The 12,882-nt window shown below is 63.0% G+C and overlaps 2 protein-coding genes across 6 annotated transcripts; one reads left to right on the top strand and one right to left on the bottom strand.

The window, feature by feature from the left end:
• Positions 1–292: 292 nt before the first annotated feature.
• Positions 293–1,803, bottom strand: HPCAL4 (hippocalcin like 4). The gene is made up of 3 exons (XM_069875104.1): positions 1,604–1,803; positions 1,248–1,463; positions 293–985 (listed from the first exon to the last, which is right to left on the bottom strand). The coding sequence occupies exons 1-3, from the start codon at positions 1,763–1,765 to the stop codon at positions 788–790; spliced, it is 576 nt and encodes a 191-aa protein (XP_069731205.1). The 5' UTR covers positions 1,766–1,803; the 3' UTR covers positions 293–787.
• A 3,618-nt stretch (positions 1,804–5,421) lies between these two features.
• On the top strand, positions 5,422–12,528 carry LOC138730173 (CYFIP-related Rac1 interactor A-like). 5 transcript variants are annotated; one of them, XM_069875091.1, is made up of 13 exons: positions 5,422–5,579; positions 7,968–8,049; positions 8,544–8,624; positions 9,858–9,937; positions 10,440–10,561; positions 10,638–10,743; positions 10,939–11,075; positions 11,203–11,280; positions 11,400–11,516; positions 11,625–11,704; positions 11,786–11,912; positions 12,126–12,196; positions 12,305–12,526. In XM_069875091.1, exons 4-13 carry the CDS (start codon positions 9,865–9,867, stop codon positions 12,366–12,368), a joined length of 975 nt encoding a protein of 324 aa, XP_069731192.1. In that variant the 5' UTR covers positions 5,422–5,579; positions 7,968–8,049; positions 8,544–8,624; positions 9,858–9,864; the 3' UTR covers positions 12,369–12,526. The 5 variants fall into 5 exon arrangements, with proteins under 5 accessions (XP_069731192.1, XP_069731194.1, XP_069731195.1 ...); XM_069875093.1 differs by lacking the exon at positions 9,858–9,937 and having other exon boundaries at positions 12,305–12,528; XM_069875092.1 differs by lacking the exons at positions 5,422–5,579; positions 7,968–8,049 and adding an exon at positions 8,317–8,451.
• The last annotated feature ends 354 nt before the right edge of the window (positions 12,529–12,882 follow it).

Here is a 12,882-nt window from a genome sequence, read left to right as displayed (position 1 = left end):
GACCAGAAACTTCACAAAGCATCCAAGACTCTGCCGGGGCAGTTGTGGAAGTCACCCTCTTGCTCTGCCAGCTCACACAGATGATGGGGTGGAAGGTGGCTTCTGGCAGCAGACACTGGCCACATCCAGAGTGGCCTTGGACATTTCTCTCCCCTGGTGTCCCCTGACTAAGCCTGGCTGCTCCCAGCAGTAGAAGCAGAGGTGGAAAAGCTAAAGCCAAGCAGAGTAAGCCAAGGCAGTGAATCCTCAGGAGGGTGCAGCACTCTGGGGCCAGCCCTGGATGCTCCGGGCAGCCTTACAGGGAATTGTGCCAGGGAAGGAGAGACTGGGGCCAGGACCTGGGACTTTCACCCTCCCTGGAGGCATCACAAGTGACTGGGGGGGAACAGCAGAAAGGAGAAAGAGCTGGTTTCAGTTAGGGTCAGGAGCTGGGCCAGGCGGAGCAGTGGGGGAAAGCAGGGAGAAAAGAGGGACATGGGAACAGCTGGTCCTGGGGAGCCAGGACACTCGTCATTGGCTGCAGGGAGTCCAGCTCCAGGATGGGAGAGGGTTGATTTGGAGGTAACATCAAGTCAACAATACCCAGAGCAGGCTCTGCCCATCGAGGGAGAGCTACAGCCCATGGACTATGGGCTACCCAGGACACAGCCAGGAGCAGAGATGGTGGCAGAGATGATGGAGCCTGGGGCCAAGCGAGCGCAGCAGGACTCAGCAGAAAATGGGGATGGAAACCCTCATGGGGAGCAGAGGCTGGGTGCAGTCAGTCCAGCGATCAGCCCTCAGTGTTCTATTTCTGCATGTCACACTGCAGGAGAAGGACGATGGAGGGGTCGCTCTTTGCTGCGTCCTTGAACTCCTCCAGGGAGATCTGGTCATCCTTGTCCTTGTCCATCTTTGTGAAGATCTTGTCAACACGCTGTTGGGGTGTCAGCCCATCTTGGTTCATCCTCATCATGATCACAGTCCCCACCATCTTGTAAATGGCCTGGAGCAAGAAGAGAAGCAAAGTACCAGTGCGGGAATGTTGGATGGGCAAAGGTCCCAGGACAAGGCAGGGGGCAGGATTGCTGCTCGCTGGGACCCAGTCAGCACCATGCTGCTGCACAGCTACAACCAGGCACACACCAGGGACCCCTCAGGCAAGTCTCTGGGGACAAAAACATTCTTTGGTGCTAAAAGGGACCCAATAGCTGTGAAAAGCCTGGGAAAAAAAATAAGCTACTCCTACTGATTTTAAGCACCAATACCTCGATGATCTCCAGCATCTCCAAGCGTGTGATCTTCCCGTCCCCATCGAGGTCATACATCTCAAAGGCCCAGTTGAGTTTCTGCTCAAAGGTGCCCCTGGAGGTGACAGACAGGGCACAGATGAACTCCCTGAAGTCAATGGTCCCGTCACCATTTTTGTCAAAGGTACGGAAAGCGTGCTGGGCAAACTTTGAGGCGTCTCCATAGGGAAAGAACTGCAGGAAGGAAAGAAAAGAGGTCAAAGTGGGGAGGAGGGGCTTGTTGTGGAGGATGCACCCAAAACGGCAGCCTTGCCCCAGCAGGAGCAGGGTGCTCCAGTCCCGCCAGAAGCACTTATGCCCCAGCCAGAACCCACCTTGATGTAGAGCTGCTGGAATTCTTCCAGGTTGAGGATGCCAGTGGGACAGTCTTTGAGGAAGCCCTTGTACCACTGCTTCAGCTCCTGCTCGCTGAACTCTGTGCTCTTCACCAAGTCATCCAGCATCTCCGGGGCCAGCTTACTGTTGTGCTTGCCCATGGCTGCCCCTGGGAGGGAAGACACGTGGCTCCTACACACCAGGCACGGGGAGGGCTGGTGCTCCCAGGCCCTGCTCCATCCTGGCAGCCGGCCGACCCTGCACACCTCTTCCCCACACTGGAGCTGATCCACCTGGTTGGTGGGTGTCCATGCACTGTCAAATGCCAGGACAGTGACTGTAGCCCTGGGGACAGGCTTAGTGTCCCTGCTCAGCTGTGGCTCGCACTGCTGGAGATGTGCAAGAGCTGGCCTGGGGCAGCAAGCCAGTGCAACCAGCAGCATTGTCTTCAATTCACCCATCCCCTAGGCTGGTTCCCTTAGCACTGCAGGAAGACACTTGAAAAGCAACCAAAGACCCAGAACTTCGCCTCACATGGCCTTTACTAGGTTGTGATGTCCAACTGCCCTCTGTAAGGATGGGACAAAAGAGGTGATGCTAGTCTGCCATTAAAGCAGTGGAAAACCTCAGTGGCACCACCTGACGTGCGGTACCCAGCCAGCTGCAGCGATGCCCGAGCCGCTCCTGACCAGCCCTTGGTGAGGAGGGGGTCCATGGCCTGGCACCCCTGTGCCGTGGGGCTGCGTGGGGCACTGGAGCGCTGGCGAGCCCGCAGCCGCATGGGCAGGATGCAGAGCCGCTCAGATACACACCGTGCCCACTCCCATGAAGCCTTGGCTGCTGGCACCACTTAGCCAGAACAGCAGATGGTTTGCTGAGAGCTCCTGGAGCTCTCTCTCTACAGAGGAAGTTGAGTGCAAGTTCACATTGAGCCTGACCAAGCACCATCTCCCTTCTGAGCGTGTGATTTCCTGGCTGTGGGGCCCTGAGGGACATGAGGGTACCCCGGGATGGCCACAAGCCTCTCTCCACAGCAGAGTGGGGCTCCTTGTGCTCCCAGCCAGGCCCGCTCCCAGCTAATCCTGCAGGCACAGGCTGCTTCCTGCCCCATCATCCCACCAGCATCTGTCGCCGTCTGCCTCAGCAGCGTGTAACCCACCACTCTCAGCAGCCTGAGCCGAGGAAATGTCCGGATGCCCACGGAGCACAAGGCTGAATCCCCTGTGGAGCTACACAAGCCCTCCCAGCAGCGCGGTCCGGCTCTGCCCACCTGGTACCAGGCTCGTGCCCTCCCACCTATCCCACAGCCGCAGAAGCAGGCAGGTGCAGCCTCTCACCTGGAAAAGGGGCGGCTTTGCCCCTAAGGGAACAGCAACGAGGACCTTTGCTAGAAGCACCACACCTTCTCCTGCCAGCGAAGCCCCCAGAGAGGCCAGGACTCCAGAGGAGCATCCTTTGACGCACAGCCCTGGGTTCCCCCTCCTGAGCAGGACGCAGCACAGGGGACAGCAGGGACAGCTGCTGGGCACGAACTACTCACCCGGAGCATCCCCGTGGGTCCCCGGCTGCCGCTCCCCGGACAGAGGGGTTCGCTACGGGTGCGTGTGTCCCCCCCCCCCCCCCCCGCCCCGGGGCTGCATCCCGGGAACCCCGAAAGGCGCCTCCAGCAGCTCCGCGACGGATCGAGCCCCGGGGCGCGGGTCGGGGGATGCTCTGCCCCCCAGCACAGCTCCGGGCAGCGGGTCCCCGTCCCCACGGCCTTACCTGCGGCGCGGGTCGCGGGTCGGCGGGGCCGGGGCCGGAGGGTCGCGGAGCCGCCGGTGCAGCCCCCCCGCCGCTCTTGTAGCCGCGGGTCCCCCCCACCTCCCCGCGGCAGCGCCCGCTCATTGGCCCGAGCGCTGCCAGTCACCGGGAGGGGTCCCAGCTGGGTACCGGGGGGACTGGGATGCTGGGGAGAAATGGCACTGGGATGCTGGAAGGGGAGAGCGGAGAGGATGCTGAGACCGGGATGCAAGGGGGGATAAGGGTCACCTGCCTGGACCCCAGTCCTGAGCAGAGCACCCCTGTGCTCCCTGCCCCTCCTGCCTCGCTCTGCTGCTGCTTCCTCCTCCTCACTGTGCCCTGCTCACTCTCCTCTGGCTCCTGTCCCCTGTGGTGGCTGATCCCAAAGCACCCCGCAGTCCCCTTCCCTTGGTGTGCTTCAGGGCTGCCTGCAGTGAGGGGACACGAGGGCTAACCTGTGTCCTCAGAGAAGCAGCTGAAGTGCAGAGGTGAAAGGGCCAAGAAAACTGCTCTGCTCTCCAGAACCAAACACACAGCATTTCCATGGTGATCACTGGCTCTTCCCAGCGACCTTGGCCATCCCACGGCCATCCCAGTGCCACTCTAGCTGTCCTGAGCCACCCGTCTGCAGCTGGTGGCCACCAAGCCCAGATGAAGTCTCCAGCCAGCCAGGTCTGGTCCATGATATCCCTGTGCCGTGCCACTGTCCAGATCCCCAGCCAGGATGGGGTGATTCAGCCCCGTGGCCTTTGGGTCACGCCAGCAGCCTCCGATGGGCGCCGAGCACACAGTTCTGATGGCCCCAAAGCCTCTCCATGAGCCTCTCTGAGAGTGTGAGGGGATGAGCCCCCGTGCTGTCTGGGCGACACGCTGCCGGTGCCGATAGATTTAAGAAGAGAAGACATCAATTAGCAAACTGCCCGCTCTCCGGGTGCACGGGGGGACTGAAAAATTAATGAGGGCTTAATTGGAGCAAGCACAGCTGCCAGGGCTGAAACCAGTATATGGAACAGGGGGTGCTGAAGGGGCATGGGGTGCCTGGAATAGTTGAGGAGCACCAGGCTGAGGGTGCGACAGGGAAACTCTGGGGATGGAGATAACCCAGAGGGTGCCCAGCGTGCAGAGCTGCCGGTTCCTAAAAAGTTGTTTGTCCTGGGCTGCTGCTGGATGCGCAGGGCTGCAGCCTCCCCCAGCGGCTGCGGGGCGCACGGCAGAGCCCGGGGTCCCGCAGCTCAGCCCCCGGGCTGCTGGGGAGCGGGGTCACCGCCGCGGGGAGGGCACCCGCGACAGGATTTGCTGTGCAGAAATGCCCTTGGAAAGGAGCGAGGAGCTGCTTGCTGTCACCCACGCCTTGTCCCTGGGGCATCTCTGGGTTCTGCTGGGCAAGACGGTCCTGGGGTGAGCACAGCTCTGGGGGTCCCTCTGGATGTCCCCGCCGTGGTGTTCAACACAGGGCTGGAAAAGGGGGCGTGGGATAAAAAGGCAGAAAAACTAAAATGTTGGGGTTCCCCACCTGCTCCCCACCTCCCCGGTCCGCGCACCCCCCACCCCCGCCATGGGAACTGCTCTGCCCTGGAAAAGGCTGTCCAAGCCCTTCCTGGACCTCCCCAGGGGGAGCCCAGAGGGGACAGATGGTGCTGCTCAGCTGAAATGGGGCTCCTGGGGGACCCACCTGGCTTGGCTGCCTTGCAGTGGCGCTGCGGGAGACGGTGGCCGTCCCTCTCCCCAGAGAAGGGGCTGGGGAAGAGGTGCCAGCCATGGGTGGGGACAGGAGCAAAGGGAAATCGGGGGCTTCCCTTCCCTAGCTCAGAGTGGGCAGTGGGCACTTGGGCTGATGGGCTGGCTCTGTCGGGGGGGCTCAGGCACCCCACTCAGTGCCACTGTGTGCCCCAAAACCAGGGCACAGCACCCCACTGGGGACCCAGAGCCCTCCCTGCGCAGGCCGATGAGGTCTGCCAGCCGGCACGCAGGGGGTTAAGCATCCCCATCTCCCTCACACTTGAGACGTCACCGTCACCAGTGTCGTGGGGGGGGCTGGGGGGCTATGGTGGTCTTTGTGGTGCATTGGCAGCTGCAGGGAGGCTCTCGCACACACGGCAGGCGGCTCTTCTTCCCCGATACCCGCAATCCAGCATCCGCAGACTACGGGCAGCAGCCACCGCCTGCCAACGGCTCGAGGTCCCCATCGCCACGGTGAGCTGGGGCGACAAGGACAGGGGTGCCACAGGCCTGAGAGATGGCGGGGGAGGAGCTGTGGCAGATGCTGTCACCCTCAGGGACCCAAATCGGAAGCAACCCCTTGCAGGGACCCCTCTCTCCTTTTGCACCCCCAGCCAGGTGGACCAATGCTCGCGGGACACCCCTGGGGCTGGGGGCAATGGGGTGGGTGCAGCCCCCCGGGATGCTGCAGCCTGCTGTGCCCCGGGTGGGGGTGGGTGCACGGCTGGGTGCTGCGGCTTCACCCCCCACCAGCCCTGCGGTAAATCCTGCCGCTCGCCCGCAGCTGCGGCAAGAAGGGAGGCCCCCAGCCCCCCGCCGGAGGGGCTCAGCCCCACAGGGGAAATCATGCATCCCGCTAGCCAAGGAGGTTCCCAAACTGTGGGGGTGACAGCCCCGGGAAGCCCCAACCCCACCCTGGGTAGAGCTGGGTGGTGCCCTCTCTCATCCTGGGGCAGGATTTGTCCCGGTGCCCCGGTTCCCGGGGTAAGATGACCCCATGAAAAATCCTTCAGGCACTGTGTGTCCAAACCCTGCAATGGCTGCGGCGATGCCGGTGCGGTCATGGGTGAGGGGCAGAGGCAGGAGGGTTGTCGGCAGCAGTGGGCACCGGCCTGGCACCCAGGGGGCACCCAGCAAGCTAGGGCTCCGTGGGGTGTGGAGCTGAGCCTGGGGAAGCTGAGGGTGCAGACCAGCTGCAGTGCCCACCGCGATGCTGCACCAGCAGCAAAGGGGCACAGCCCCAAAGTGTCCCCAGGTGACACACGATGGCCTGATCCAGGGGCACTGCTGTCCCCTCTAGCGTGGCCAGCCTGGGCGCGGACGGCTGAGTGGGGAGTGATGCTCCTGAGTGCAGGATTTGTCCCTGCCTGGAGCAGGAGAGGATTCTACCCCATCGGCTGGGATGTCCCCATGAGGTGACACCCACTGCAGGGTCCCTCAGGGCAGGATGCAGCGGGGAGAGACAGCATTGCAGGAGTGGGCACCAGAGCAGGGCTGGGGTACAGCGAGGCCATGCAAGGAGGGACAAAATGCAGGGCCACCTGGGGTGAGGCTAGAGGGGGGCCCTCACCCTCCCCGCGAGCCACACGAGGAGGGGACACATCCCGTGGCTTTCAGGCCAAGGGCTACTGCAGGGAGTAACCATCTGGAGGCAAGGAAATGGTGCAAACCAGGGGCTGAGCCCTCAGCACAGTCACCCCTCCGGGCCGGGGGGGGGCTGCAGCAATCGCATCCTCAAGCCTCGTGCAGGGGGATCCCCACCCCAAGGACCCATCTGTGCCCCCTCCCGGAGCACCAGCAGAGTTCAGTGGTGACAAATCCCAGCCCCAAGCCACCTTCAAGGACAACGGCAGCTGGGGTACAAGGACGCCTGCCCGCCAAGCACTGCATGTATGCAAATGCCTGAGCAGAGTAGGTACAAGGCTCCCACCCTGCCAGCTGCCCAGGGCATCCCAGGCCCCCCAGCACCATCCCACAGAGCCCAGAGCTCCTCCCATCTGCACCAGCACACAGCAGGACAGACCCCAGGGCCACTGCGCCAGGGCAGCCCTGGGTGTCTTTGTGACCCACCGTGGGGTATGAGCACCCACCATGCTTGGGGAAACTGAGGCAGGGGTGTGGGTGGAGAATCCGGGTGTCTTAGCCCCCTAAAAGCAGCTTGCATTTTGGCATCCAGCTGGTGCACCCTGCGGAGCCCTAGTGTAAAGCCACTGCTTACCAGGACCAGGAGGAGGAGGGCAGAGCCATCCGTGTTGGTGCTGAGGGGCTGCACTGGGGCTGAGCAGGGCGTGCTGGGCAGGGGAGCAACAGCCCCATCCATCTTTGCCACTGCCACCTCCTCCAGCTCTCCCTCTCCCCTCCCCAGCCACGTTAATTAAACCCAAGCTCTTAATTACAGCCTGCTGAATCCTGCAGCTGCTTCCCAGGGCCCGCTGACACCGTGGGGTCACACCTGTCCCCCCCACATCCCTGTAGGAAACATGGAGGGTAAGGGGAGCACCCTGGCCTCTGTGGGATTCAGGTTGCAGCTCAGCAGCAGCATAAAAGGATCTTCACACAAAGCATGGAAAAGAGCAAACCCAGCAGCATCAGGAGAGCCATCCCTGGGGCTCTTGGCCTCTCCAAGGAGGGATGAGAACAGACGGCTCGGCCCCGAGGCTGTCCCCAAGCTGGCAGGTCCTCCGAGGGGTGCGGAGGGAAGGGATCCTCAGGCGATGCCTGACAAGCTCCTGGTGACACCGGCTGCTGGCAATCCCAAAGCAATGGAGGCAAATGAGGTTGCAGGCTGGCAAGTGGCACGTGGAGCTGTGAGCCAGGGTGGGAGCTGGAAGCCCCCTGACCCTCTTGCCCTCCTGCCCGCAGGTCCCTGCCGGCCCATGAAGTGATCTCGGCTGGTGGCACAGCCCCTGCTCCTGCCGTAGCCACCGCCACACTGGGCACTGAGGTAAGGACTGGGGCTGTGGCCATTGGGTGCGTGGGATGCTCCGGCACGGGCGCCAGACCCCCAGACTGTGGGGCAGAAATCCCAATTGGGGTCTTCCCCTGCCCCCGGGAGGCCCAGCCCTGTTCCTCTGGGGAATCAGCCTGACTCTGGGGTCCCCTGGCCGAGTGTGGGGCACGCGGGAACCGGAGAAACTCGGGGGGGCAGCACGGCCAAGGCACCCACAGGAAGCGTGACGCTCACGAACCCGCACCCTGCTTCCCTCCCCACCTCGGGAAACGGCAGCGGCCGACATGCCGGGCAGAGCCGCTGCACTTTGTGGATGCTGTGACGCCCGCGCTTAGCCAGGAGGGCACGGGCTGGGACAGCGGGGCCGCGGGGCAGAGCCGGGTGGGACGGGTGCAGGTAGGTGCCGGGGCAGCGGGGGCTCGGGGGGCGCGGGGTGTGCAGCCAGCAGCACCGGTGCTGTTCCACTCTGTTCTGTTTCTCTCGCTCAGGTCTGCTGGCCATGGGCAACCTGATAAAGGTATTGGGCAAAGATTTAGAAAACTGTCCTCATTTTTTCCTGGATTTTGAAAGTAAGTCCTGCAAGCAGGGCGGGTGCAAGAAGGGGGCCAGGGCCACTGTCACGGCTGCTCTCTGGAAGATGGGATGAGGCACAGTGTCCCTGAGCAACCCCATGTTCCCAGGTGCCTTGGGGCAGGCCTGGTTGTGCCCCCTTCAGGGCTGCATGGGGCAGGGGAGCGGCGCCCTGAGAGATGCCCCATCCCTGGAGGTGTGGGGACCGTTCCTGGCCAAGTGATGGGGAGTCAGGATACGTCCTGGCAGCAGGACCTGGCCTGTGAAGACGTAAGGCACATGCCAGCTATCATGAGATGATTACAGCGGGTGGCCAAGTGGCACATCCCCTGCCGCCACACAGCAGGGACAGCCTGGAGGCCAGAGATGCCGGGGAAAGAGGAGGGAAAGATCGGTGCCACCTGCCCTGCCGGGAGGAATGTACAGTAGTCACAGCCTGCACCCAAGGGATGGGGCTGGGGACCCTGGTCCAGCCTGTGGGACCTGCCCAGTTTCCAGCTGGCTTAGGCTGACTGGGACAGGAGGACCTCCCAGGCTGGACACAGAGGCATACGGGAGATGGTGGCCACCACAGCGAGATGCCGGCCCCGGCGCAGCCCTGTGGGCCCCCTTCCTCCTGGGCCGCAGCTCAGAGCAAGAGCGAAAGGGGTAAAAATAGTGCAGCAGCAACCGCTCGCCCCAACAGGAGGGGCCGAGCACAGCTCGCCACACCGCTCCCAGCACCCACGCATCCCAAAATAGCCGGGGCTGAGGTCACGCAGCCACCCCGCTCCCACCACGAGGGACCTTTGGCTGGGGGGCAGTTGGAGGCAGCGCAGCCTGCGCCCACCCCCGGCCCCCTCCACCGCCGCCAGAGCAGGGACAGGGCAGCGGGGGCTCCTCAGGACCCTCTGGTTCCAGGCTGGCTCCACTACTGGGGGTGGGAACGCCTGTAGCCAGGACTCTGGGGCCTCGCTCACCGCTTCACCCTCCTCGCCGGAGCCTGGCGGCTCTCTCCTCCCTTCACTCCTTCCTCTCCATCACCCCATCCACCAGCGCTCATCACCATCGCGGGGGGAAGAGGCTGCAGCCCTGGGCCGGGAGCAGCCGCGGGGTCATCGCCGCTGGCCGGGAGCGCCTCGAGCCCCCAGAGCAGCGGGGAGAGGCCGCCAGCCGCTGCCCACAGCCCAGCACCTCTTCCCCGAGTGCCACCTCACCATCATGCTTTTTTCCTCTTGTTTCTTCTCTTGCAGGTTTCACATGGGGAACCTTCTTAAAGTGTTGACTTATAACGAACTTGACCAAGGCCCTAATTTTTTCCTTGACTTTGAAAGTGAGATGGGATTTTTATTTTCCTTTTTGTTCCGTACTTATCCTGAGTTCCACATCCACGCCATTTTGAGTTCTCGTACCCGTCGCCCATCGCATTGCGCCCATCCCAGACGTCCTCCCTCCACCCTTGCCATCCGGGGTTCTCCCCGGGGAGGGAGGGCTGTGGCCGCTGGGGCAGATCCATGGTCACTATCGTTCCACACCCCTTCCCCGGGGCAGTTTGCAGCCTGTTGGGGCCAGCCCGGGGCTGGGGGCTGCTCAGGGACCCCCGTGAGCAGGACCATGGTCGCAGGGCAGCCAGGACACACACCCACCTACTGCCTCTCCACAGTTTGGCTCGAGCTCCAGCAAGGAGACAGACTGGGGGGAGAAACCTGCCGGGAAGGGCTGTGGGCTGGTGGGAGAGCCAAAAAATGGGGTGCTGACGCCCCGCTCCGGCTCTCGCTGCCCAAGGCTCCACTCAGAGCCCTCCGGGTTTCTCTCCCCGGGGCGCTGCCCTGCAGATGCGCAGCCGACGGAAGCCGAGACGGCAGTGTGGAACCAGGTGAATGCTGTGCTGGAGGAGGCGCAGGCTGTCCTGGCCGAGCTGCAGTCCTACACGGGTGCCGGGCAGGAGATCCGAGAGGTGGGTGCAGCCCTGGCACCCGCTGCCCACCCACACGCCACGGCTCGGGGCAGCTGCTGGTGCTCTCCCTCCACAGGCCATCCAGAACCCCGGGGACCTGAGGCTGCAGGAGAGGGCCTGGAGCGCTGTCTGCCCCCTCGTCGCTAAGCTGAAGCGCTTCTACGAGTTCTCCCTGCGGCTGGGTGAGCACCCTAAGCCTCATCCCCATTTATTGCATCCCCCATCCCTCCCCAGCTGCAGGAGTGGGGCGGCTGGGAGCCCCTGGCCATGGGATGCGCTCAGCTGCTGGTGTCCTGCTGCCTCAGGTTCCCCAGCGCAGGCAGGAGGGTGTGTGGGTGCTGGGAGCAGGGTGGGGACCAGCAGTGCTTTGTCGGCAGAGAATGCCCTGCGGAGCCTGCTGGAGGCCCTCACCAGCCCCCCGTACGCCCCGACCCAGCACCTTGAGCGGGAGCAAGCCCTGGCCAAGCAGTTCGCTGAGATCCTCCACTTCACCCTCAGCTTCGACGAGCTCAAGGTACCTCTCGTGACTCCCTCAGTAGGACGGGGCTGGGGAATGCTGCGGGGTCGCCACGCTGGGGCCATGCAAACGTGGAGCTGCCTGAGGCCCCCACCCTGCCCCTAATGCGTTCTCCCCTCCGCAGATGACCAACCCCGCCATCCAGAACGACTTCAGCTACTACAGAAGGACCATCAGCCGGAACCGAATTAACAACCTGCAGGTAAGAGGATGGTGCCCACCCCCCCCCCGCCTAGGGACAGCCTCTCCCGGGGGTGTCACACGGCTGGGGATGGTTCAGGGGGTTAAGCCACCCCTACAGCCCCGGTCATCTCCCCGCAGCTGGACGCAGAGAGCGAGGTGAACAATGAGATGGCCAACAGAATGTCCCTCTTCTACGCTGAGGCCACCCCCATGCTCAAAACTCTCAGCAATGCCACCACCAAGTTTGTTTCGGAGGTGAGGGGGGCCAAGAGAACCTTTGGGGTGGGAGGAAGCTCCCCCCCAGCCCCGGCACCGTGGGGGCGTCAGGAGGGGAAATGGCAGCTGGGGCCTGTCGGGTTTCAGAACAAGACCCTCCCCATTGAGGACACGACCGACTGCCTGAGCACCATGGCCTGTGTCTGCAGGGTGATGCTGGAGACCCCGTGAGTACCCAGTGTGGCGAGGGGGCACATCTCAGTGCCCGTGCTGCCCGCTGGGCTCAGCCAGCCCCTCTCCCGGTGCAGGGAGTACCGGAGCCGCTTCACCAACACTGAGACCCTCCTCTTCTGCATGCGGGTGATGGTTGGTGTCATTATCCTCTACGACCATGTCCACCCCGTGGGGGCCTTCGCAAAGTCCTCCAAGATCGATGTGAGTGGCCATGGAGTGTCTGGGGGGATCACAGCTGTCCCACTCACCCCAACATGGCTGTGATGCCGGGCTGTCCCTCTCCCTGGATGTCCCCCATGGGGACATCTCTGTCTGAGCTGGTCCAGACGGGAACACATCCCTCCGCAAGCAGCGAGGATGAGGATGGAGAGGAAGGGGACAGCTGCTCACTGCCTCTCTCACTCTCCACACCAGATGAAAGGCTGCATCAAAGTCTTGAAAGACCAACCTTCAACCAGCACCGAGGGGCTCCTGAACGCTCTGAGGTGAGCAGGGGCCTGGGTGACACGGTGGAGCTTCCCGAGCAGTGCGGCGGGATGGCAGCGGCAGAGCAGGTTGGGGCTCCACGGGGTGACCGTCCCCTCTCCATCCAGGTACACCACTCGGCACCTCAATGACGACACCACGTCCAAACAGATCCGGGCCATGCTGCAGTGAGCGTCACCGTGTCACCTACGCCCATGCCCATTCTGCTCATTTTGTACAGAGGGAAAAGGGACAACAACAAATAAACAGAAATATGAAAGAAATCCAAATGGCCTGAGGCCACCCCTGGGCGCTCCTGCCCCTCCTCCCCACCCCTAAAATCAGCACCCGGTGCATGAGGTGCGGGGACACCGCGCTGGGGTGCTGGGGCCAGGCAGGATGGACTCAGGGATGCACGGGGGGGACCTGGAGAGGGGGGAAGGGGCAGGTGTCATCCCCGGCTTCGTCCAGAGCATCCGACTGCAGAGGAGGAACAAACATCCCTGCGGATCTGCACTGACTGGTGGAAACGGCTCGGTCTCAACTGGTAGATTTTTACTGTGAGCAAGTAAATATCCATCACCTCTTCTTTTCTACATTTTTTTTTTTGGGGGGGTGGGTGAGTGAAATAAAATGACATTTAATCTGTTAGCGCTGAGCGGGGCTGTCTGTGCCGCGCCCCATCCTCGCCGCCCCGGGGTCCCCT

This window comes from Phaenicophaeus curvirostris, chromosome 23 (assembly GCF_032191515.1).
Source record: "Phaenicophaeus curvirostris isolate KB17595 chromosome 23, BPBGC_Pcur_1.0, whole genome shotgun sequence".
NCBI lineage: Eukaryota > Metazoa > Chordata > Aves > Cuculiformes > Cuculidae > Phaenicophaeus > Phaenicophaeus curvirostris.
Note: the sequence above shows the minus strand (reverse complement) of the source record. Positions and strands in the feature narration are given on the sequence as shown.